Here is a 25,000-nt window from a genome sequence, read left to right on the forward strand (position 1 = left end):
AAGAGACTGAGGTGCTCCTCTCTCCACCAGCCTCACCCTGATACACACACACACACACACACGCACTCAGCTGATGTGTTATATAATTAATAATCACAACAATCCTTTCCTTCATTTGGAAGCTACAGCTGTATGCAAATTTGGTTATTTTAATATTTCACTTCCAACAGTAACAGTTTATTGATTTGATTTTGGGGGCACAAACTTTTGCACACAAAGGAATATATGACAAAATATACTAAATAATATTATTTGTTCAAAAAAAATTTTTTTTCAGATAATTATAAAGCTGTGTGCGTGTGCGTGCGTGCGTTTGTGTGTGTGCATGTACGTGTGTGTGTGTGTGTGTGTGTGTGTGTGTGTGTGTGCATGCGTGTGTGTGTGTGTGTGTGTGTGTGTGTGTGTGTGTGCATGTACGTGTGTGTGTGTGTTGTACCTGTCATGCCGTAGTGACTTCATGTCAACATATACAGTAGAGGGGTCAGGACCAGTTGTACCCTGAGAAAAATAACATTTGAGACCCAGGTGAGACGTAGGTGAGACGAAAGTGAGACGAAGGTGAGACCCCCTGCTCATGTACCTGTAGACAGATGGCGAGGTTGACTCGGGAGCCGAAGGCGGTGCTGACGGCGCGGGTGGAGAGACCGAGGTCTTTAAACAGTTTGGAGAAGGACTGAGTAAGAGCCAGACGTGGACGTTCTTCAGCTACGACCACACAACTCCTCACACATGCCAGGTTCACTCCCCGAGCCTTCAAACACACACACACACACACACACACACAGATTTCCACTTCATCCAGTGTGTGTGTCACTGCTTTTCTGATTCAGTAAACAGGTGTGTGTGTGTGTGTGTGTGTGTGTGTGTGTGTGTGTGTGTGTGTGTGTGTGTACCTTCAGCATGTCGGTTTGTCCCCCGAGTCCTTTTGTACACAACTCCATGACAGAGTAGGAGCAGAAGGTGTCTCTGACGCGGTACTGACTCAGCGTGCTCAACCACAGAGATAACGAACTCTCCAACTCCAGAGGAGGAATTAGGATCGACTGATGACCTGAGTACACACTACACACAGACACAGACACACACAGACACACACACACACACACACTGAAATAATCTCTTATTTCATACAATCAATGCATTAAACAAAAATTACATTTTATTTGTCACATACATAACTGTGCCTTTTGAAATATATATATGTGTGTGTGTGTGTGTGTGTGTGTGTGTGTGTGTGGCAGTGGCTGGAGGTCAGGGTCAGGGAACACTTCTCTGCTGGTCTAAACACTATCAGAAGCACTGATCTACATTTACACCATAAACTCTAATATTTATTCTATGAAATTGTATTAATTTATTAATCAGTTTCTTCTCTTCATGTGGTAGTGTTTCTCTCGGCTGCACTGCTTCAGTACGTGTATGTGGATGTTAGATTTTTTGTCCAATCAGATTTCAGCCTCTATGTGCTGCCATGTGAATCTAATCTACACAGAGCCTTCAGAATCAGTACTGCTGGACTTTTACCATAGAGAATATTACCAACAGCTCTGTTTCTTTATCCAATCAGATTTCAGATTCTCCTCACAGAGCAGCTCACTGGCCCAGAATAGCGTCAGCATTGTTCCGTCCTCTGATTGGTTGGTCAGAGGGAAACTGTTACAGCCGAGTTCGACTGGTAAAACACGTGTGTAGCTCTGCACACGTTCATACATCTGATAACTTTTTTATGGAGGAAGAGAAACTGATTTGGTCTCAGACACTTAAAAATCCATTGTGAAGAAACGCTAGACATGGTGAGAAGATCACCAACCCTGAAGCTAGCTAGCGTGTCTCAGCCCGGGAAAGTGTTTGTTCTCCACCTCCAGACCAGTGAATACGAGCGGTACCACTGGATTACAGCCTCTGGGGGGCGCTGCACATTATGAGTCTGCATCTCTGGTGAGTAGGTTGTGTTTTATTTACATTTGAATGTTTTTGTCATGTTATTAGATGAATATTAATTGTGAACTGCTCCAGATGTTGTAGGTGCACAGTTGTGGTTGTAGTGTAGAGGTTTGGAGTGTAACTGGGTTTGTTGTTTTAGTAAAATGGTTTTTACCTCCAGATGTGAAACGTCTCTCTGTAATGCACGTGTTGTTATATTGTGTGTTTGTATTGTATTGATGGTTTCTATAATTGTGATGTGATTGTGGTGGATTAAGAGGTGGATTAAGTCGGGTACGTCCTCACTGAAGGTCCAGATACCAAATACACGACCCGCTAATGTGAGTGGGGTTTACCTGGCCAGACACCAGAGTACGAAGCCGAGTCCACAGTACGGGTCGAGGCAGATGGCGAGTTGGCGAGAGGAGTAGAGCTCACACTGCAGCTTTATAGAGCGACACAGAGCACTGACCGCCGAGTGAGAGATCTGATCACCAACCAACAAGATAATCAGATTACATCCAGTCACACACTCACATATACACTCCAGATATTGATCTATATTTATTGAGATGGTGATGTGTGTTCTCACTTTGACTCCCGTGAGCATGCCTGTGGTGGACACGCTGAAGTCCAGGTAAGCGATCACATCAGCAGACGGAGGTTTGTAGATGTTTGGAGGTCTTTTACGGGGAAGATCATCTATGAGCCAAAAGCAAAGAGACTTAATTCTACAACACAGATCTACACTACTCTGTAATGATGCTTCATTGATCTAAAACCAGTCCATGCAGATCTACATCTGGAAAAATGGGAACATTGAACAGAAAGTTTGCTAAAAAATACATTACAAGCTAAAATGAGAAGAAAATAATATTTAAAAAAGACAGTTATGGGGTGAAAAATGGGTGACAAAAAGGTAACACTGGAACTGAGCTGATCTGATTTCACTATGAGTCCACATGCGGAGCAGGACGGGGGGGTCGGTACCTGTGTCTATTATGATGGGCCACGTCTTTATGTTTACCGAAGTAGCGGCTTCTTTAGATCGCAGAATCTTGGTAAGAATCTGAGTGGTGAGGATGCAGGCGGCTTTACTCACCTGTAACAGATGCAACACACACTTCTCATTCCCTCATACACACCTACAACATTTCATCCAACTCAAAGTTGGATAAAGTTCCTGCTGCTGCTACCACACATATGATTAATGTATTACAGTGTTTTATTCCCATGTTATAGCTGTACAGGTTATGTAACGAGCTGGAATTTCACTTTTACAATTTACACTTAGAACTTGATGAATTGATTAATTGATCGATTGGTTGATTGGATGAACTCGTAATTTTTAATATGACCAAACAAATTTATGTAATAATTTTGTGCACATAATAAACACAATGTACATAATAAATGTGATGGATGTCACATTTGTGATTGACAGATAATACCTGCGATTTGATTGGACAACTCTGACTCTAAACCAAAATGATTGGTTGATGCATAAAATGATTGACTGTAAACACTAAACTACATAATCAATGATAAAAATGTAATCTGTCACGCATTAATTTGTACACACACACACACACACACACACACACACACACACACACACTTACGTCAATGATCATGCGGACTGTTGGCAATGTGGCTGAGAGGTTCTGTGGGTGTGGCGGCCGCACCGTGACGGGAATACAACCAGCGTACAGACAGCCATAAAACGCTGCAATCAGATCAATACCTGCACACACATACACACACACACACAATTTAAATTTACGGTAATGAAGCAGAGTATAAACTCATTTTCCCTTCTCCCATTAGGTGGCGCCAGAGCGGATCATCCATCTCCATACCCTCCGGTCCCCTACATCTGCCTCTTTCACACCAACTACCTGCATGTCTTCCCTCACCACATCCATAAACCTCCTCCTTGGTCTTCCTCTTTTCCGCCTTCCTGGTGTCTCCATCCTCAGCATTCTTCTACTGATATACCCCATGTCCCTCCTCTGCACATGTCCGAACCATCTCAATCTCACCTCTCTCACCTTATCTCCAAAACGTACTACATGCGCTGTCCCTCTAATAAACTCCCTGTCTCTAATCTCAGGTCTCACCACAGTCCTATAAACTTTCCCTTTCACTCTCACAGATACTCTTCTATCACAAATCACTCCTGCTATCACTCTTCTCCACCCACTCCACCCTGCCTGCACTCTTTTCTTCACTTCTCCAACACACTCTCCATTACTTTACACTGTTGACCCCAGGTACCTGAACTCCTCCACCTTCTCCACCTCTTCTCCCTGCAACCACACCACTCCACTGCCCCCCCTCTCATTCACACACATGTACTATGTCTTACTCCTACTGTCTTTCATTCCCCTTCTCTCCAGCGTGTACCTCCACCTCTCCAGGCTCTTCTCCACCTGCTCCCTACTCTCACCACAAATCAAAATATCATCCACAAATATCATAGTCCAGGGAGACTCCTGTCTGACCTCGTCCTTCAACCTGTTCATCACCACTGCAAACAGGAAAGGGCTCAGAGCCGATCCTTAATGCAGTCCAACCTCCACCTTAAACCAGTCTGTCGTTCCTACTGCACACTTCACTGCTGTCACACTGTCCTCATACATGTCCTGCACCACCCTCACATACTTCTCTGACACACCAGACTTCCTCATAGAACACCACAACTCCTCACCCCACCCTGTTGTACGCTTTCTCTAAATCCACAAATACACAATGCAGCTCCTTCTGACCTTCTCTATACTTCTCCATCAACATTCTCAAAGCAAATAATGCATCTGTGGTGCTCTTCCTCGGCATGAAACCATACTGCTGCTCACAGATGGTCACCTCTTCTCTCAGCCTGGCTTCCACTACTGTTTCCCATAACTTCATGGTGTGACTGATCAACTTTATTCCCCTGTAGTTACTGCAGGTCTGCACATCTCCTTTATGCTTAAAGATCGGTACCAGCACACTCCTTCTCCATTCCTCAGGCATCTTCTTACCTTCCAAAATCCTGTCGAACAATCTGGTTAAAAACTCCACTGCATCTCTCCTAAACATCTCTATGCTTCTACTGGTATGTCATCTGGTCCAACCGACTTTCCACTCTTCATCCTCTTAATCACTGCTCTCACTTCCTCCTTACTAATCCTATCTACATCCTGCTTCACATCTCCACACCATCCAACCTTCTCTCTCTCGTTTTCCTCGTTCATCAGTTGCTCAAAATACTCCCTCCATCTTCTCAACACACTCTCCTCACTAATCAACACATTTCCCTCTCCATCCTTTACTGCTCTAACTTGCAGCACATCCTTCCCAGCTCGGTCCCTCTGCCTGGACAATCGCTACAAATCCTTTTCTCCTTCCTCAGTGTTCAACTTCTCCTACAGCTCCTCATATGCCTTTTCCTTGGCTTTCACCAACATCCCGCTTCACCTGCTGCCGCATCTCCTTGTTCTCCTGCCTATTTTTCTCATCACTCTGTCGATTCCAATTCTGTTTCTCCAAACTATTTCTCCTTCTGCTCTCCTGCACTTCCTCATTCCACCACCACGTCTCTTTGTCTTCCTTTCTATTTCCAGATGTTACACCAAGTACCTTTCTAGCTGTCTCCCATCACTTCTGCAGTAGTTCCCCAATCATCCAGCACCTCTTCACCACCACCGAGCCCCTGTCTGACCTCTTCCCTGAACCTCACACTACACTCTTCCTCCTTCAGCTTCCATCATCTTATTCTTCTTTCAGTCCTCACTCTCCTCCTCTTCTTCTTCACCGCCAAAACCATCCTACAGACCACCATCCGATGCTGTCTAGCTACACTGTCCCCCGCTAACACCTTACAGTCTCCAATCTCCTTCAGGTTGCATCTCCTACATAGAACATTGTCCACCTGTGTGCACCTTCCTCCACTCTTATACGTCACCCTATGATCCTCCTTCTTCTTAAAATACGTGTTCACCACTGCCATTTCCATCCTTTTAGCAAAATCTACCACCATCTGCCCTTCCACATCCATAAAGTACCAACCTGAACCTCCACTCTCCTCCACTTCTCCTTTCCCTGCTGTCTCTGTAGACGTCTTCCTCCTCTCCCTCTCCTCCTTCAGCCAACAGCAGCACAGTTTACACCAGTACCCTGTTGTTAATGATACCTGTGGAGGTTGTTGGTAATCCGGGCCTCGACCGATCCGCTATGAAATTCTGATTCCTGATCCGTATATTAGATTTAGCAGATGTTTTACGCTGGACGTCCTTCATAACACAAACCTCCACATTTATCCAGACTCGGACCGACACTGAGACTCACCTGACTTGTGCAACACTGATGACTGGATTGAGTTACTTTTATTTTTATTTAAACTAATTCTACATGTACAAAATTACGTGTGTACATTTGAATGTGATTGTATGTATGCTTGGTAATATTCAGTATACACATTAATATTATTTAACTGCTTGAAATGTCAATAATGCCCCCGTTAACATTCATTACATACTTGTTAATATTCACTATACAAAAAGGAAAAAAAGGTGCTGTTTGAATGTCACATGTACCTTATAGCACAGTAGAATTCTTTCTTCATGAAATTTAGTAATGGTAAGACGGGGTCAGAGCACAGCGACAGCCATGATACAGCACCCCTGGAGCACAAAGGTTTAAGGGCCTTGCTCAAGGGCCCAAGAGTGGCAGCTTGGTGATACCTGGGTTTGAACCCCTGACCTTCTGATCAGTAACCCAGAGCCTTAACCACTGATCTTCCACCTCACCGCTTCACATTATGGTCCATTACATGTTTGTTAATATTCACTAAACACTCAAATCTTAACTAAATATTTACAATATGCTCGTTAAAGTCCACTATACGCTCATTAATATTCACTGTACACTTGTTAATGTCCATTATATGCTTATTAATATTGATTATATGCTTATTAATATTCACTATATACTTCTAATATCCATTACATGCTCATCAATATTTAATATACACTTGTTATAGTTGATTATAAGCTTGTTAATATTCACTATATGCTTGTTAAAGTCCATTATATAATCGTTAATGCCTATTGCATGTACATCAGTATTTAGTATACACTTGTGAATGTTTATTATATGCTCATAAAAAGTCCATTACATGTGCATTAATATTCAGTATACACTCATTAAAACTGTTTATAAATAAAATTCTACATGTACAGAATGACGTGTATTACATGTAATTAAGAGTGTTAATATTCAGTATATGCTCATTATAATATTCATTATACGCTCATTATGCACTCCTATATTAATTAGCTTAATAAATGAGAGATGGATGGTAATACTAGGTCTAATTAGGATCTATTTATAAATAGTTTATGATTAATCTGTGTGTGTGTGTGTGTGTGTGTGTGTGTGTGTGTGTGTGTGTGTGTGTGTGTGTGTTGTTCACCTGGTGGGTATAACAGCACAATGTTCTCTCCAATGCTAATTCCACTTCTTTCCATGAGCGCTGCAGCGATCTTCTCAGCTCTTTTGTGAAGCTGTACACATGTAGCTGTGCAAACTGCCACGCCCTACCCCCCCACACACATACATGCGAATACACACACACACACACACACACACACACAAAATAAGCACGCTTTTACACCCAGTATACACTCACTATCAACTGTGTTTTGAGCAATGTGCTCTTCTGCTCTTTTAGGTGACATGCTTTTTAGCTGAATGTGGTTGTATAAAGCGCTTCACATCATGTGATCTCCTCTAATCTCTCATCAGAGATGTTTCAGCCTTAAGACCAGAACTCTCACAGGACATTAGCATTCAGTGTAAACTTTGCAGACTGTTATATGTAAAAATCCTAGCAGGAGATCAGCAGATGTTCCTGAAAAAGTGGATAGCGAGTGTGTGTGCTTGTGTGTGTGTGTGTGTGTGTGTGTGTGTGTGTTACCTTTGCATTCAGCAGTACATACAGCACGTGGTCGGGGTCTGTCTGTGCTCTCCACTGCAGAGCTTCTGACAGGTAATGATGCTAAAACAGGACGTGAATGTAAATGACCTGAGCAGCTCTGATACACACACACCTGCACAAAACCACACACACACCTGCACTAATACACACACACCTCCACAAAACCACACACACCCACACTAATACACACACACCTGCACAAAACCACACACACCTGCACTAACACACACACCTGCACTAATACTCACACACCTACACTAATACACACACACCTACACTAATACACACACACACATGCAATAATACACAGACACCTGCACTACTACTCACAAACCTGCACTACTACTCACACACATGTACTAATACTCACACACCTGCACTAATACTCACACACCTGCACTAATACTCACACACCTGCACTAATACACACACACCTGCACTACACACACACACCTGCACTAATACTCACACCAGCAATAATACACACACACCTGCACTACACACACACACCTGCACCACACACACACACACCAGCACTAATACACACACACCAGCACTAATACACACACACGTGCACTAATACTCACACACCTGCACTTATACACACACACACACACCTGCACTAATACTCACACACCAGCAATAATACACACACCTGCACTAATACTCACACACCAGCAATAATACACACACACCTGCACTAATACACACACCTGCACTAATACTCACACACCAGCACACACACACACCTGCACTACACACACACCTGCACTAATACTCACACACCTGCACTAATACACACACACCTGCACTAATACTCACACCTGCACTAATACTCACACACCTGCACTAATACACACACACCTGCACTAATACACACACACCTGCACTAATACACACACACCTGCACTAATACTCACACACCTGCACTAATACACACACACGTTGCACTAATACTCACACACCTGCACTAATACTCACACACCTGCAGTAATACACACACACATGCAATAATACACACACACACCAGCACTAATACACACACACCAGCACTAATACACACACACGTGCACTAATACTCACACACCTGCACTTATACACACACACCTGCACCAATACTCACACACCTGCACTAATACACACACACCTGCACTAATACACACACACACCTGCACCAATACTCACACACCAGCAATAATACACACACACCTGCACCAATACACACACACCTGCACCACACACACACACACCAGCACCACACACACACCAGCACTAATACACACACACACGTGCACTAATACTCACACACCTGCACTTATACACACACACACACACACACACCTGCACTAATACTCACACACCAGCAATAATACACACACACCTGCACCAATACTCACACACCAGCAATAATACACACACACCTGCACTACACACACACACCTGCACTAATACTCACACACCAGCACACACACACACACCTGCACCACACACACACACACCTGCACTAATACTCACACACCTGCACTAATACACACACACCTGCACCAATACTCACACACCTGCACCAATACTCACACACCTGCACTACACACACACACACCTGCAATACACACACCTGCACTAACACACACCTGCACTACACACACACACTGCACTAATACACACACACACACCTGCACCAATACTCACACACCTGCAGTAATACACACACACACACACACACACCTGCACCAATACACACACACACACCAGCAATAATACACACACACCTGCACTAATACACATACCTGCACTAATACACACACCAGCAATAATACACACACCTGCACTAATACACACACACACACCTGCACTAATACACACACACCTGCACTAATACACTAATACACACACACCTGCACTAATACACACACACCTGCACTAATGCACACACACACCTGCACTAATACACACACCTGCACTAATACACACACAAACCTACACTTATACACACACAACCTGCACTAATACACATAAACCTGCACTAATACACACACACCTGCACTAATCACACACACCTGCACTAATACACACACACCTGCTAATACACACACCAGCAATAACACACACACCTGCACTAATACACACACACACACATGCACTACACACACACCTGCACTAATACACACACACACCTGCACAACACACACACCTGCACTAATACACACACACACCTGCACTAATACACACACACCTGCACTAATACACACACCTGCACTAATACACACACCTGCACTAATACACACACACCTGAACTAATACACCCACCTGCACTAATACACACACACCTGCACTGATACTTACACACCTGCACTAATACACACACACCTGCACTACTACTCACACACCAGCACTAATACACACACACATGCACTAACACACACAACCTGCACTAATACACACACCTGCACTAATACACACACCTGCACTACTACTCACACACCTGCACTAATACAGACACACCTGCACTACTACTCACACCTGCACTAATACAGACACACACACCAGCAATAATACACACACCTGCACTAATACACACACCTGCACTAATACTTACACAACTGCACTAATACACACACACACACACACCTGCACTAATACACACACCTGCACTAATACACACACACATGCTCTAATACTCACACACCTGCACGAATACTCATACGACTGCACTAATACACACACACACAGACACACCTGCACTAATACACACACCTGCACTAATACTCACACACCAGCAATAATACACACCTGCACTAATACTCACACACCAGCAATACACACACACCTGCACTAATACTCACACCTGCACTAATACTCACACACCTGCACAAATAAACACACACCTGCTACTACTCACACACCAGAAATAATACTCACACACCTGCACTAATACACACACCCCTGCACTAATACACACACACACCTGCACTAATACACACACACACACCTGCACTACTCACACACCAGCAATAATACATACACACCTGCACTAATACACACACACCTGCACTAATACTTACACACCTGCACTAATACACACACACCTGCACTAATACTTACACAACTGCACTAATACACACACACACCTGCACTAATACACACACCTGCACTAATACACACACACCTGCACTACACACACCTGCACTAATACACACACCTGCACTAATACACACACCTGCACTAATACTCACACACCAGCACTAATACACACACCTGCACTAATACTCACACACCAGCAATAATACTCACACACCTGCACTAATACTCACACACCTGCAAATAAACACACACCTGCACTAATACACACACACACACCTGCACTACTACACACACACACCTGCACTACACACACACCTGCACTAATACACACACACACCTGCACTAATACACACACACCTGCACTAATACACTAATACACACACACCTGCACTAATACACACACACCTGCACTAATACACACACACCTGCACTAATACACACACAAACCTACACTTATACACACACAACCTGCACTAATACACACACACCTGCACTACACACACACCTGCACTAATACTCACACACCTGCACTAATACTCACACACCTGCACTAATACACACACACACCTGCACTAATACTCACACACACATGCACTACTACACACACACACCTGCAATACACACACACACCTGCAATACACACACACCTGCACTAATACACACACACCTGCACTAATACACACACCTGCACTAATACACACACCTGCACTAATACACCCACACACACCTGAACTAATACACCCACCTGCACTAATACACACACACCTGCACTAATACACACACCTGCACTAATACTCACACACCAGCACTAATACACACACCTGCACTAATACTCACACACCAGCAATAATACTCACACACCTGCACTAATACTCACACACCTGCACAAATAAACACACACCTGCACTAATACACACACACACACCTGCACTACTACACACACACCTGCACTACTACACACACCTGCACTAATACACACACACACACCTGCACTACACACACACCTGCACTAATACACTAATACACACACACCTGCACTAATACACACACACCTGCACTAATACACACACACCTGCACTAATACACACACAAACCTACACTTATACACACACAACCTGCACTAATACACACACACCTGCACTAATACACACACCTGCACTAATACTCACACACCTGCACTAATACTCACACACCTGCACTAATACACACACCTGCTAATACTCACACACACATGCACTACTACACACACACCTGCACTACACACACACACACCTGCAATAACACACACACACCTGCACTAATACACACACCTGCACTAATACACACACCTGCACTAATACACACACCTGCACTAATACACCCACACACACCTGAACTAATACACCCACCTGCACTAATACACACACACCTGCACTGATACTTACACACCAGCACTAATACACACACCTGCACTACTCACACACCAGCAATAATACATACACACATGCACTAACACACAACCTGCACTAATACACACACCTGCTAATACACACACCTGCACTACTACTCACACACCTGCACTAATACAGACACACCTGCACTACTACTCACACACCTGCACTAATACAGACACACACACCAGCAATAATACACACACACCTGCACTAATACTTACACACTGCACTAATACACACACACCTGCTAATACTCACACACCTGCACTAATACACACACACACCTGCACTAATACACACACATGCTCTAATACTCACACACCTGCACTAATACTCATCGACTGCACTAATACACACACACACACACAGACACACCTGCACTAATACACACCTGCACTAATACTCACACACCAGCAATAATACACACACCTGCACTAATACTCACACACCAGCAATAATACTCACACACTTACACTAATACTCACACACCTGCACTAATACTCACACACCTGCACAAATAAACACACCTGCACTACTACTCACACACCAGAAATAATACTCACACACCTGCACTAATACACACCCCTGCACTAATACACACACACACACCTGCACTAATACACACACACCTGCACTACTACTCACACCAGCAATAATACATACACACCTGCACTAATACACACACCTGCACTAATACTTACACACCTGCACTAATACACATACACCTGCACTAATACTTACACACTGCACTAATACACACACACACCTGCACTAATACACACACACCTGCACTAATACACACACACCTGCACTAATACTCACACACCTGCACTAATACACACACCTGCACTAATACACACACCTGCACTAATACTCACACACCAGCACTAATACTCACACCTGCACTAATACTCACACACCTGCACTAATACTCACACACCAGCAATAATACTCACACACCTGCACTAATACTCACACACCTGCACAAATAAACACACACCTGCACTAATACACACACACCTGCACTACTACACACACACACCTGCACTACACACACACCTGCACTACTACACACACACCTGCACTAATACTCACACACCTGCACTAATACACACACCTGCACTAATACTCACACACACCTGCACTAATACATACACACCTGCACTAATACACACACACCTGCACTAATACACACACCTGCACTAATGCTCACACACCTGCACTAATACTTATACATCTGCACTAATACACACACCTGCACTAATACACACACACCTGCACCAATACTCACACACCTGCACTAATACATACACACATGCACTAACACACACAACCTGCACTAATACACACACACCTGCACTAATACACACACCTGCACTACTACTCACACACCTGCACTAATACAGACACACCTGCACTACTACTCACACACCTGCACTAATACATACACATGCACTAATACACAAACCTGCACTAATACACACACACCTGCACTAATACACACACACCTGCACTACTACTCACACCAGCACTAATACTTACACAACTGCACACACACACACACACACACACACACACACACACACACACACACACACACACAGACACACCTGCACTAATACACACACCTGCACCACTACACACACACCTGCACAATACTCACACACCAGCACTAATACACACACCTGCACTAATACTCACACCTGTTATAATACTCACACACCTGCACTAATACTCACACACCTGCACTAACACTCACACACCCGCACTAACATTCACGCACTAATAATCACACACCTTCATTAATACACACACACCTGCACTAATACACACACACCTTCATTAATACACACACACCTGCACTAATACTCACACACCTGCTCTAATACTCACACACCTGCTCTAATACTCACACATCTGCACTAATACTCACACACCTGCATTAATACTAACACACCTGCATTAATACTAACACACCTGCACCAATATACACACACCTGCACTAATACACACACCTGCACTAATACACACACACCTGCACTAATACTCACACACCGCACTAACACACACACTAATAACTAATCACGCACTAATAATCACACACCTTCATTAATACACACACACACCTTCATTAATACACACACACCAGCACTAATACTCACACACCCGCACTACTACACACACCTGCACTAATACTCACACACCTGCTCTAATACACACACCTGCTAATACTCACACACACCTGCACTAATACTCACACACCTGCACTACACACACATGCACTAATACTTATACACCTGCACTAATACACACCTGCACTAATACACACACCTGCACTACTCACACACCTGCTCTAATGCTCACACACCTGCACTAATTCTCACACACACCTGCACTAATCCACACACACCTGCACTAATAAACACACACCTGCACTAATATTCACACACACCTGCACTAATAAACACACACCTGCACTACTACACACACATGCACTAATACACACACACCTGCACTAATACACACACACCTGCACTAATACACACACATCTGCACTAATATTGACACACCTGCACTAATAAACACACACATGCACTAATACACACACACCTGCACTAATAAACACACACCTGCACTAATACACACACACCTGCACTAATAAACACACACCTGCACTAATAAACACACACCTGCACTAATACTTACACACCTGCACTAATAAACACACACCTGCACTACACACACACCTGCACTAATACTTACACACCTGCACTAATACGTACACACCTGCACTAATACTTATACATCTGCACTAATACACACACCTGCACTAATACACACACACCTGCACTAATACACACACACCTGCAGTAATTCTTACACACACCTGCAACACACAAACACACACTAAAAAACAATAAATGTTTCTTACCATCATAGTGGGCCACATGCACAGCTACATCCCCAGGAAGGCATTAAAACACACACACACACACACACACACACACACACACACACACACACACACACACACACACACATTATAGTCTACTTGTGTGTTGACTGTTATCCTTTCTTTGTTTCTGTGTGTGATCATCACATGGACAAAAAGTTTATTTTACGTTTTCACTATGTTCCCTCTCTCTCTCTCTCTCTCTCTCTCTCTCTCTCTCTCACACACACACACACACACACACACACACACACATTGTAGAGAAAAACAGTATGGTACAAAACACTTTTTATAGGTTACAGTGAGTGTGTGAGGTGTGTTTTCTCTCCCTACCTTTCTGACCAGGTCTTGGTCCTCGATCAATCCCAGATCTCGTCCTGCTGCCTGAGCGATTCTCTTTCCAGCAACCAGGTTCCCAACCAGGATGGAGGCAGGACCTACACCCACTGTACACACAACACATGAAGATGAAAGATCTAAAAAAACTAAAACAATACACTTTACACACTCACCCAGGCAGAAACACACTGATATATCGCCACCTACTGGATGTATCACTTGGCTCCACCCATGTAGGAGGAGCTTCATCAAGTCTGATGGACTTTCTGTGCTACAGTGAAAAGGAACCGAATTCTCAATTTTAATATTTTGATGACATACAATAGTGTTTTTGCATGGGCAGGGCTTCCAGATCCCTCGTTATTCACACACACACACACACACACACACACACACACACACACACTGACCTGGTTGTTTCTGGCGAGGTTTGGGCATGTTAGTTACGCAGGTGTGGGGGCACATGAGGATGTTGCAGGGGTGCAGCGCCCCCTCCAGGAAGAGCTGTTTAGTGTCAGAGATGTGAATTCCACCCAGAGGAGTTTTGGGCAGCGTGTTAGCAGGAACCAGAGCCAGGCAGTACAGACCCACCTGATGGATGCTGTCTATGGCCTGGAGCACAGAAAATAAAGCAACCAGTGTTAAAGAAAGGTCAGAGTGTTTACTGAGGACATTCTTACTGAGAACCTTTTTCTAGACTTTGACTTTCTTCTGACGTTTTAACCTGGGCTACACACGCACCAACTCCACCAAGGTGGAATTAAATCCAATAAAAAGATGTGATTAAATAAAGAAGAATGAGGTGGGGTTAATAGATGTAGGGATGCTAGATTAAGTAAATGAAGAGGTGGCATTAAAGACACAAAGAAGGCGAGCTTAAAGCCAATAAGAAAGCAGGATTAAGTAAACAAGGAGGTGAGATTAATATAAATAAAGATAAGCAAATAAGTAAATGAGGAGGGATTAAAATAAATGAGGATATGGGGATTAACAGATAATTTGAGAGGACCTGCAGCACTCTGCTCATCCACTGAAAACTGTCCTCTTCACTCGCATCAGGCCTCTGTTCTGCTACGATCACAATCCGTTCATCATAAAACACTGTCACTGAAAAAACTGCAATCCTGCACACACACACACACACACACACACACACACACACACACACACACACACAGAAATACAAATCACTATACGACACAAAGCTGAAAAAATGAAGGTCCCACAAACATGTATATGAATTTTTTTTTTTTTTAAATGTTTTTCAAAAAACATTTGCCGCCAGCTGAATGGGTGTGATCCTGTGTGTGTGTGTGTCTGTGTGTTATTAAAAATTACTGCATAGTTATGTTAATGTTAGATGCAATAAAAATGCAACATTTTCATTTCATACATTTTGAAAAAGTGTATAAACGTGTGCAGGGCTTCAATCTTTCATTTCTGAAGTTTATCCTGTTGACCACTAGGTGTCAGTATAGAGCACACACCTGCCCCTGTACACGGTCTTCACCGGCTCCACAGCCAGAGCCGTAGCCACGAGGTCATCAGCGTTGTGGCGTCGCCCACTGACCACCAGCAAGCCCTCGTTCTTCCCCACCACGAATATCAGACTTCCCTGAAACAACCACCATGAGACTTTTACACAGAGTAATTTAAATAAAATTCATGTTTATTTGTTTTGAGCTTTTAATAATGGACATTGTCTCAGAGCAGCTTTACACAGATAATGTGGAGATAAAAATGAAGATGTTGTTTATAAGTGTAAGTTTGTCCCTGATGAATAAGTCGGTGGAGACTGTGGTGAAGGAAAAACTCCCTGAGATGCAGAAGGAAGAAACCTTGAGAGGAACAAGACTCAAGAGGGAACCTCATCCTCATCTGGGTTCCACCGAATGTCCATTTATTACAGATAAACGATGTTGAGGTGCAGTGATGGAGATCAGAGCAAACTGTAGTCCTGAGTCAGTGTAGCAGACTGTTGACATTAACTACAGTCCAAATCCTCAGAGCTCCTGTTCTTACTCCAGAACACAGGACACGTCATTTTCATACTTCAGTATCTGGATTGTGTCTTTACATTACTTATTTAATTAAAACCAGGACCTGGCTGTGGTGAGAGAGGGGGTGTGGCCAAGTGCCAGAGGGATCAAATATTACGATACACACCCATGTGGTGGAGACGTGCTTCAAACACGGAAAAGTATACGTTCATGCAAAATTGTGATTGTGGCAGAATGAGGTTGTGAGCTGAGCTGAGCTGGAAGTGTCTGCTGGAGAAGGAGCATGACGTCGACAGGATCATCACCCTGATGGTGCTGAAGCACTTAGTTTTCTGAAGACTATTTGTTGGTGAGGTGCCCCTACTGTTTCTCTCTCTTATTCCTCACTCCTTCTATCTCTCACTCGCAACACCCTCCTTCCACCCCATTGCTTTGGAAACAGGGATCAGTTCCCCTGAGACACTCTTCTCCCCCTATTCCCGCCTCCTAACACGTCTGTGCCTGTGTTTTCCTCCCTACAGGAAGCTGATCCTGATATCACAGTTTTAGGAGGGAAGCCTGGGCAGATCTGCTATCGCTCAGGAGAGAAAGTACTCATATAACTACCCACGGCACGCACAAGTGGAAAAGACCCTTTGAGGTTAAATTATGATTTGGAGAACTCAACTACGAGATTAGACGCAGAGATAAAAACAATGTACTTCAGATATACCATCTCAACCTTCTAAAACCATGGAGAAAGGTGGCCTCATGTCTCTGGTGATGATGATTCCCAAGTGGAACGAGCTGGAACCGGAGCTAAGTAAAAAAAGCAGCCCAATTCTCTCTACAGGGGAGTGGAAGCCGTGGTTTTGAGTGAAAGCCATTTTTTTGGTGGTGAACCTGCCAGCCGTCTCTCCATTAACATTTCATTTGGCAGATGTTCTTATCTAGAGACATTTATATCATTAATACAACAGAGCAGCAGCGGGGTTAAGGGCCTTACTCAGGGGCCCAGGAGTGGCAGCTTGGTGTGGCTGGGATCTGAACTCACAACCTTTGGATTAAAGCCTGAGGTCGTATGTTGCCCCGCCCTCAAAAAAATAATAATCATAAAGTCTTAATGAATTAATTCTAGGATTTAATTTATATGACTCTTACCGGTCCCACAAACCCAAGCAGTCCTGAGCGTACGAATGGGATTTCCCCGATAGGAGCTCCACTCGCGTTCACAGGGATCACCTGCAAGTTTAAAAAAAATGTCAAGAATGTGTGTGTGTGTGTGTGTGAGTGTGTGTGTGTGTATGTGTGTGTTGTGTGTGTGTGTGTGTGTGTGTCTGTGTGTGTATGTGTGTGTAGATGTGTGTGTAAATGTGTGTGTGTTTTGTGTGTGTGTGTGTTGTGTGTGTGTGTGTGTGTATATGTGTTGTGTGTGTTTGTTGTATGTGTGTGTGTGTGTGTGTGTGTGTGTGTGTGTGTGTGTTGTGTGTGTGTATGTGTGTGTGTGTGTTGTGTGTGTGTGTGTGTGTGTTGTATGTGTGTGTGTGTGTGTCTAACCAGACCTCAAATGTGTTCTTGGTAACTCCCTGCAGGCCGTAGTACAAGGTTCCTCCAGCACGAGAGTTTACTACGATCTCTCCGATCTCGTCGGTCTTGCAGAGCATCGGCGGCCCGTCCGGCTTCACGATACACATCAATGCTGAAACACATACCGTGCAAAAGTTTGTACTTCATTGTTTCTTAAGTAGAGAACACAAACTCTGGATCCAAAACCTTTCTAGAAAAGGCCAGACAGCAGGTCACTCACCACCAGGCATCACATGGCCCACATCCTGTACAGTGAGGGCGGAGTTCTTGTCCTCCGTGTTGACTCTGATTACCCCGTGACTCAGACCTGTCATAGAGAGCACGGCCCGGGCAGGGAGTGGGGCCCCGGGGACTCCAGGTCTGCATATACAATTTACATCATAACAGAAATAACATTTTACGCTGAGGAAGATGAAGCAGCACATCATCTCAACCTGCAGCTCATCCTGCACAGAAAGAACCCTAAAGAACCCTAAATGCCCTCTTCCTCACATACGAGCTCACTGATTGGCTGACATCACTGTGATTGACAAGCAGGAGAGAGTAATGTACACCGTGGTATCGCAAAGTTGCAAGACTAATTTTGTAACACACCAACAGATGGCAGCACTAAGCTGCACGCACAGTCACAAGGCGCACTGACCTACCAAAAGACATCGTCCTGTTTACATCGGGAGCCGTGCAACTGGTGCTGTTCTGACTCACGTGTTACCACGTGTACTATTTGATCACAGACAGCATGAAACCAGGCAAATCTCCCACAGATGCTGCAATGAGATTTGGCTTCTGTGGACTTCACCTTCTTCCCTAAGATGAAGACTCAGCACAAAGGTTTCAGTTTTTACACTGTTGTGGAACACATGGTGCGAATCGGATAGGGTGTTTGACACACTTCGAAAAGAAGAGCAGGACACGTTTGAGAAGAATGCTGGAGCGCTGTACTGCTGAACAAGGGGAATGTTGTGTGTGGAAACGTAGATAAATAAAGTACATTCTTTTAAACAGAGCGAGTCTCCAAACATTTCATATCACCTCGTATATGTGAAGTGTTGTGTATCAGTGTGTAGTGTTGTGTAATGTTGTGCATCAGTGTGTAGTGTTGTGTAATGTTGTGTAGCAGTGTGTAGTGTTGTGTAATGTGTAGCAGTGTGTAGTCTTGTATAGTGTTGTGTAGCAGTGTGTAGTGTTGTGCAGTGATGTGTAGCAGTGTGTATTGTGCTGTAGTGATGTGTATCAGTGTGTAGTGTTGTGTAATGTTGTGTAGCAGTGTGTAGTCTTGTGTAGTGTTGTGTAGCAGTGTGTAGTGTTGTGTAGTGATGTGTATCAGTGTGTAGTGTTGTGTATTGTTGTGTAGCAGTGTGTAGTCTTGTGTAGTGTTGTGTAGCAGTGTGTAGTGTTGTGTAGTGATGTGTAGCAGTGTGTGTGTGCTGTAGTGATGTGTATCAGTGTGTAGTGTTGTGTAATGTTGTGTATCAGTGTGTAGTGTTGTGTAATGTTGTGTAGCAGTGTGTGTGTGTGTAGTGTGTGTAGCAGTGTGTAGTGTTGTGTAATGTTGTGTAATGTTGTGTTGTTCGGTGATGTAGCAGTGTGTATTGTGCTGTAGTGATGTGTATCAGTGTGTAGTGTTGTGTATTGTTGTGTAATGTTGTGTAGTCTTGTGTAGTGTTGTGTAGCAGTGTGTAGTGTTGTGTAGTGATGTGTAGCAGTGTGTATTGTGCTGTAGTGATGTGTATCAGTGTGTAGTGTTGTGTAATGTTGTGTAGCAGTGTGTAGTCTTGTGTAGTGATGTGTATCAGTGTGTAGTGTATTGTAATGTGGTGTAGCAGTGTGTAGTGTTGTGTAATGTTGTGTAGCAGTGTGTAGTCTTGTGTAGTGTTGTGTAGCAGTGTCTAGTGTTGTGTTGTGATGTGTAGCAGTGTGTATTGTGCTGTAGTGATGTGTATCAGTGTAGTGTATTGTAATGTGGTGTAGCAGTGTGTAGTGTTGTGTATCAGTGTGTAGTGTTGTGTAGTGTTGTAGCAGTGTGTATTATGCTGTAGTGATATGTAGCAGTGTGTAGTGTTGTGTAATGTTGTGTAGCAGTGTGTGTTGTGCTGTAGTGATGTGTAGTGTAGCAGTGTTTAGTGTTGTGTAGTGTTGTGTATCAGTGTGTAGTGTTGTGTAGTGTTGTGTAGTGTTGTAGTGATGTGTATCAGTGTGTAGTGTGTTGTAATGTGGTGTAGTCTTGTGTAGTGTTGTGTATCAGTGTGTAGTGTTGTGTAGTGTTGTGTAGCAGTGTGTAGTGTTGTGTAGTGTTGTGGAGCTGTGTGTGTGTGCTGTAGTGATGTGTATCAATGTGTAGTGTAGCAGTGTTTAGTGTTGTGTAGTGTTGTGTATCAGTGTGTGTAGTGTTGTGTAGCAGTGTGTGTTGTGTAGTGTTGTGTAGCAGTGTTGTCCAGTGTTGTAGTGATGTGTATCAGTGTGTAGTGTATTGTAATGTGGTGTAGTCTTGTGTAGTGTTGTGTATCAGTGTGTAGTGTTGTGTAGCAGTGTGTATTGTGCTGTAGTGATGTGTGGCAGTGTGTAGTGTTGTGTGTGTTGTGTAGCAGTGTGTAGTGTTGTGTAATGTTGTGTATCAGTGTGTAGTCTTGTGTAGTGTTGTGTATCAGTGTGTATTGTGCTGTAGTGATGTGTGGCAGTGTGTAGTGTTGTGTAATGTTGTGTAGCAGTGTGTAGTGTTGTGTAATGTTGTGTAGCAGTGTGTAGTGTTGTGTAATGTTGTGTAGCAGTATGTAGTCTTGTGTAGTGTTGTGTAGCAGTGTGTGTGTTGTGTAATGTTGTGTAGCAGTGTGTAGTGTTGTGTAGTGATGTGTAGCAGTGTGTATTTTGCTGTAGTGTTGTGTAGTGTTGTGTATCAGTGTGTAGTGTTGTGTAGTGTTGTGTAGCAGTGTGTAGTGTTGTGTAGCAGTGTGTATTGTGCTGTAGTAAGGTGTAGCAGTGTGTATTGTGCTGTGGTGATGTGTAGCGGTGTGTATTGTGCTGTAGTGATGTGTATCAGTGTGTAGTGTTGTGTAGTGTTGTGTAGCAGTGTGTAGTGTTGTGTAGTGTTGTGTAGCAGTGTGTATTGTGCTGTAGTGATGTGTAGCGTGTGTATTGTGCTGTAGTGATGTGTATCAGTGTGTAGTGTTGTGTAGTGTTGTGTAGCAGTGTGTAGTGTTGTGTGCAGTGTGTGTATTGTGCTGTAGTGATGTGTATCAGTGTGTAGTGTTGTGTAATGTTGTGTAGCAGTGTGTAGTGTTGTGTAATGTTGTGTAGCAGTATGTAGTCTTGTGTAGTGTTGTGCAGTGTGTAGTGTTGTGTAGTGATGTGTAGTGTGTATTGTGTTGTAGTAATGTGTATCAGTGTGTAGTGTTATGTAATGTTGTGTAGCAGTGTGTAGTGTTGTGTAGTGATGTGTAGCAGTGTGTATTTTGCTGTAGTGTTGTGTAGTGTTGTGTATCAGTGTGTAGTGTGTAGTGTGTGTAGCAGTGTGTAGTGTTGTGTACTGTTGTGTAGCAGTGTGTAGTGTTGTGTAGCAGTGTGTAGTGTGTGTGTAGTGATGTGTATCAGTGTGTAGTGTATTTTAATGTGGTGTAGCAGTGTGTAGTGTTATGTAGTGTTGTGTATTAGTGTGTAGTGTTGTGTAGTGTTGTGTAGCAGTATGTTGTGTTGTGTAGTGTTGTGTAGCAGTGTGTATTGTGCTGTAGTAAGGTGTAGCAGTGTGTATTGTGCTGCAGTGATGTGTATCAGTGTGTAGTGTGTGTAGTGTTGTGTTGTGTAGTGTTGTGCAGTGTGTGTGTAGCAGTGTGTTGTGTAGTGATGTGTAGCGTGTGTATTGTGCTGTAGTGATGTGTATCAGTGTGTAGTGTTGTGTAGTGTTGTGTAGCAGTGTGTAGTGTTGTGTAGCAGTGTGTATTGTGCTGTAGTGATGTGTAGCGGTGTGTATTGTGCTGTAGTGATGTGTATCAGTGTGTAGTGTTGTTTAGTGTTGTGTAGCAGTGTGTAGTGTTGTGTAGTGTTGTGTAGCAGTGTGTATTGTGCTGTAGTGATGTGTAGTGTTGTGTATCAGTGTGTAGTGTGTAGTGTGTGTAGCAGTGTGTAGTGTTGTGTACTGTTGTGTAGCAGTGTGTAGTGTTGTGTAGCAGTGTGTAGTGTGTGTGTAGTGATGTGTATCAGTGTGTAGTGTATTTTAATGTGGTGTAGCAGTGTGTAGTGTTATGTAGTGTTGTGTATTAGTGTGTAGTGTTGTGTAGTGTTGTGTAGCAGTATGTTGTGTTGTGTAGTGTTGTGTAGCAGTGTGTATTGTGCTGTAGTAAGGTGTAGCAGTGTGTATTGTGCTGTGGTGATGTGTAGCGGTGTGTATTGTGCTGTAGTGATGTATCAGTGTGTAGTGTTGTGTAGTGTTGTGTAGCAGTGTGTGTAGTGTTGTGTAGCAGTGTGTATTGTGCTGTAGTGATGTGTAGTGTGTATTGTGCTGTAGTGATGTGTATCAGTGTGTAGTGTTGTGTAGTGTTGTGTAGCAGTGTGTAGTGTTGTAGCAGTGTGTATTGTGCTGTAGTGATGTGTAGCGGTGTGTATTGTGCTGTAGTGATGTGTATCAGTGTGTAGTGTTGTTTAGTGTTGTGTAGCAGTGTGTAGTGTTGTGTAGTGTTGTGTAGCAGTGTGTATTGTGCTGTAGTGATGTGTAGCAGTGTGTATTGTGCTGTAGTAATGTGTATCAGTGTGTTGTGTTGTGTAGCAGTGTGTAGTGTTGTGTAGTAATGTGTAGCAGTGTAGTGTTGTGTAGTGATGTGTAGCAGTGTGTATTGTGCTGTAGTGATGTGTATCAGTGTGTAGTGTTGTGAAGTGTTGTGTAGCAGTGTGTAGTGTTGTGTAGTGTTGTGTAGCAATGTGTAGTGTTGTGTAGTGTTGTGTAGCAGTGTGTAGTGTTGTAGTGTTGTGTATCAGTGTGTAGTGTTGTGTAGTGATGTAGCAGTGTGTATTGTGCTGTAGTGATGTGTATCAGTGTGTAGTGTTGTGTAGCAGTGTGTAGTGATGTAGCAGTGTGTGTATTGTGCTGTAGTGATGTGTATCAGTGTAGTGTTGTGTAGTGTTGTGTTGTGTAGCAGTGTGTATTGTGCTGTAGTGATGTGTAGCAGTGTGTAGTGTTGTGTAGCAGTGTGTAGTGTTGTGTAGTGTTGTGTAGCAGTGTGTATTGTGCTGTAGTGATGTGTAGCAGTGTGTATTGTGCTGTAGTAATGTGTATCAGTGTGTAGTGTTGTGTAGTGTTGTGTAGCAGTGTGTAGTGTTGTGTAGTGTTGTGTAGCAGTGTATATTGTGCTGTAGTGATGTGTAGCAGTGTGTTAGCGGAGAGTTGTGTGGTTGCTCAATACACACCTGCGTATGGCGACAGTCATGGCCTCAGGGGACGTAGCACACGGACAAATCACCTCCGGCTTCAACCCATGAGCCTGAAACACGTTCAGATATGCATCACAAGACGACACAGACCCTGAGAGAGAGAGAGAGAGAGAGAGAGAGAGAGAGTGTGAGTGAGAGAGTGAGTGTGAGAGAGAGAGAAAGTGAGTGAGTGAGTGAGAGAGTGAGTAAGTGAGTGAGTGAAAGAGAGAGAGAGAGAGAGAGAGAAGAGAGAGAGTGAGTGAGTAAGTGAGTAAGTAAATGAGTAAGTGAGTGAGAGACAGAGAGTGTGTGGTGAGTGAGTGAGTGT

At 43.6% G+C, this 25,000-nt stretch overlaps 1 protein-coding gene across 4 annotated transcripts in view; it reads right to left on the minus strand.

The window, feature by feature from the left end:
* dip2bb (disco-interacting protein 2 homolog Bb) overlaps positions 1–25,000 on the minus strand; it is a 44,703-nt gene that overhangs the window by 1,191 nt on the left and 18,512 nt on the right. For 2 of the 4 annotated variants that reach the window (XM_046845940.1, XM_046845950.1), the window contains 19 exons: positions 24,670–24,784; positions 19,496–19,635; positions 19,251–19,387; positions 18,850–18,930; positions 17,197–17,324; positions 16,719–16,833; positions 16,120–16,321; positions 15,704–15,816; positions 15,350–15,373; positions 7,883–7,963; positions 7,379–7,502; positions 3,546–3,667; positions 2,914–3,025; positions 2,516–2,625; positions 2,280–2,410; positions 894–1,062; positions 581–751; positions 437–498; positions 1–37 (listed from right to left, as the gene is read on the minus strand). The exon at positions 1–37 is cut by the window's left edge and continues 21 nt beyond it. In XM_046845940.1, coding sequence (XP_046701896.1) covers positions 1–37; positions 437–498; positions 581–751; positions 894–1,062; positions 2,280–2,410; positions 2,516–2,625; positions 2,914–3,025; positions 3,546–3,667; positions 7,379–7,502; positions 7,883–7,963; positions 15,350–15,373; positions 15,704–15,816; positions 16,120–16,321; positions 16,719–16,833; positions 17,197–17,324; positions 18,850–18,930; positions 19,251–19,387; positions 19,496–19,635; positions 24,670–24,784 — 2,174 coding nt within the window. The remainder of the gene's footprint in view (positions 38–436; positions 499–580; positions 752–893; positions 1,063–2,279; positions 2,411–2,515; positions 2,626–2,913; positions 3,026–3,545; positions 3,668–7,378; positions 7,503–7,882; positions 7,964–15,349; positions 15,374–15,703; positions 15,817–16,119; positions 16,322–16,718; positions 16,834–17,196; positions 17,325–18,849; positions 18,931–19,250; positions 19,388–19,495; positions 19,636–24,669; positions 24,785–25,000) is intronic. The other 2 variants (XM_046845960.1, XM_046845968.1) reach the window with 1 other exon arrangement.

This window comes from Silurus meridionalis, chromosome 1, assembly GCF_014805685.1.
Source record: "Silurus meridionalis isolate SWU-2019-XX chromosome 1, ASM1480568v1, whole genome shotgun sequence".
In the NCBI taxonomy this organism is placed as follows: domain Eukaryota; kingdom Metazoa; phylum Chordata; class Actinopteri; order Siluriformes; family Siluridae; genus Silurus; species Silurus meridionalis.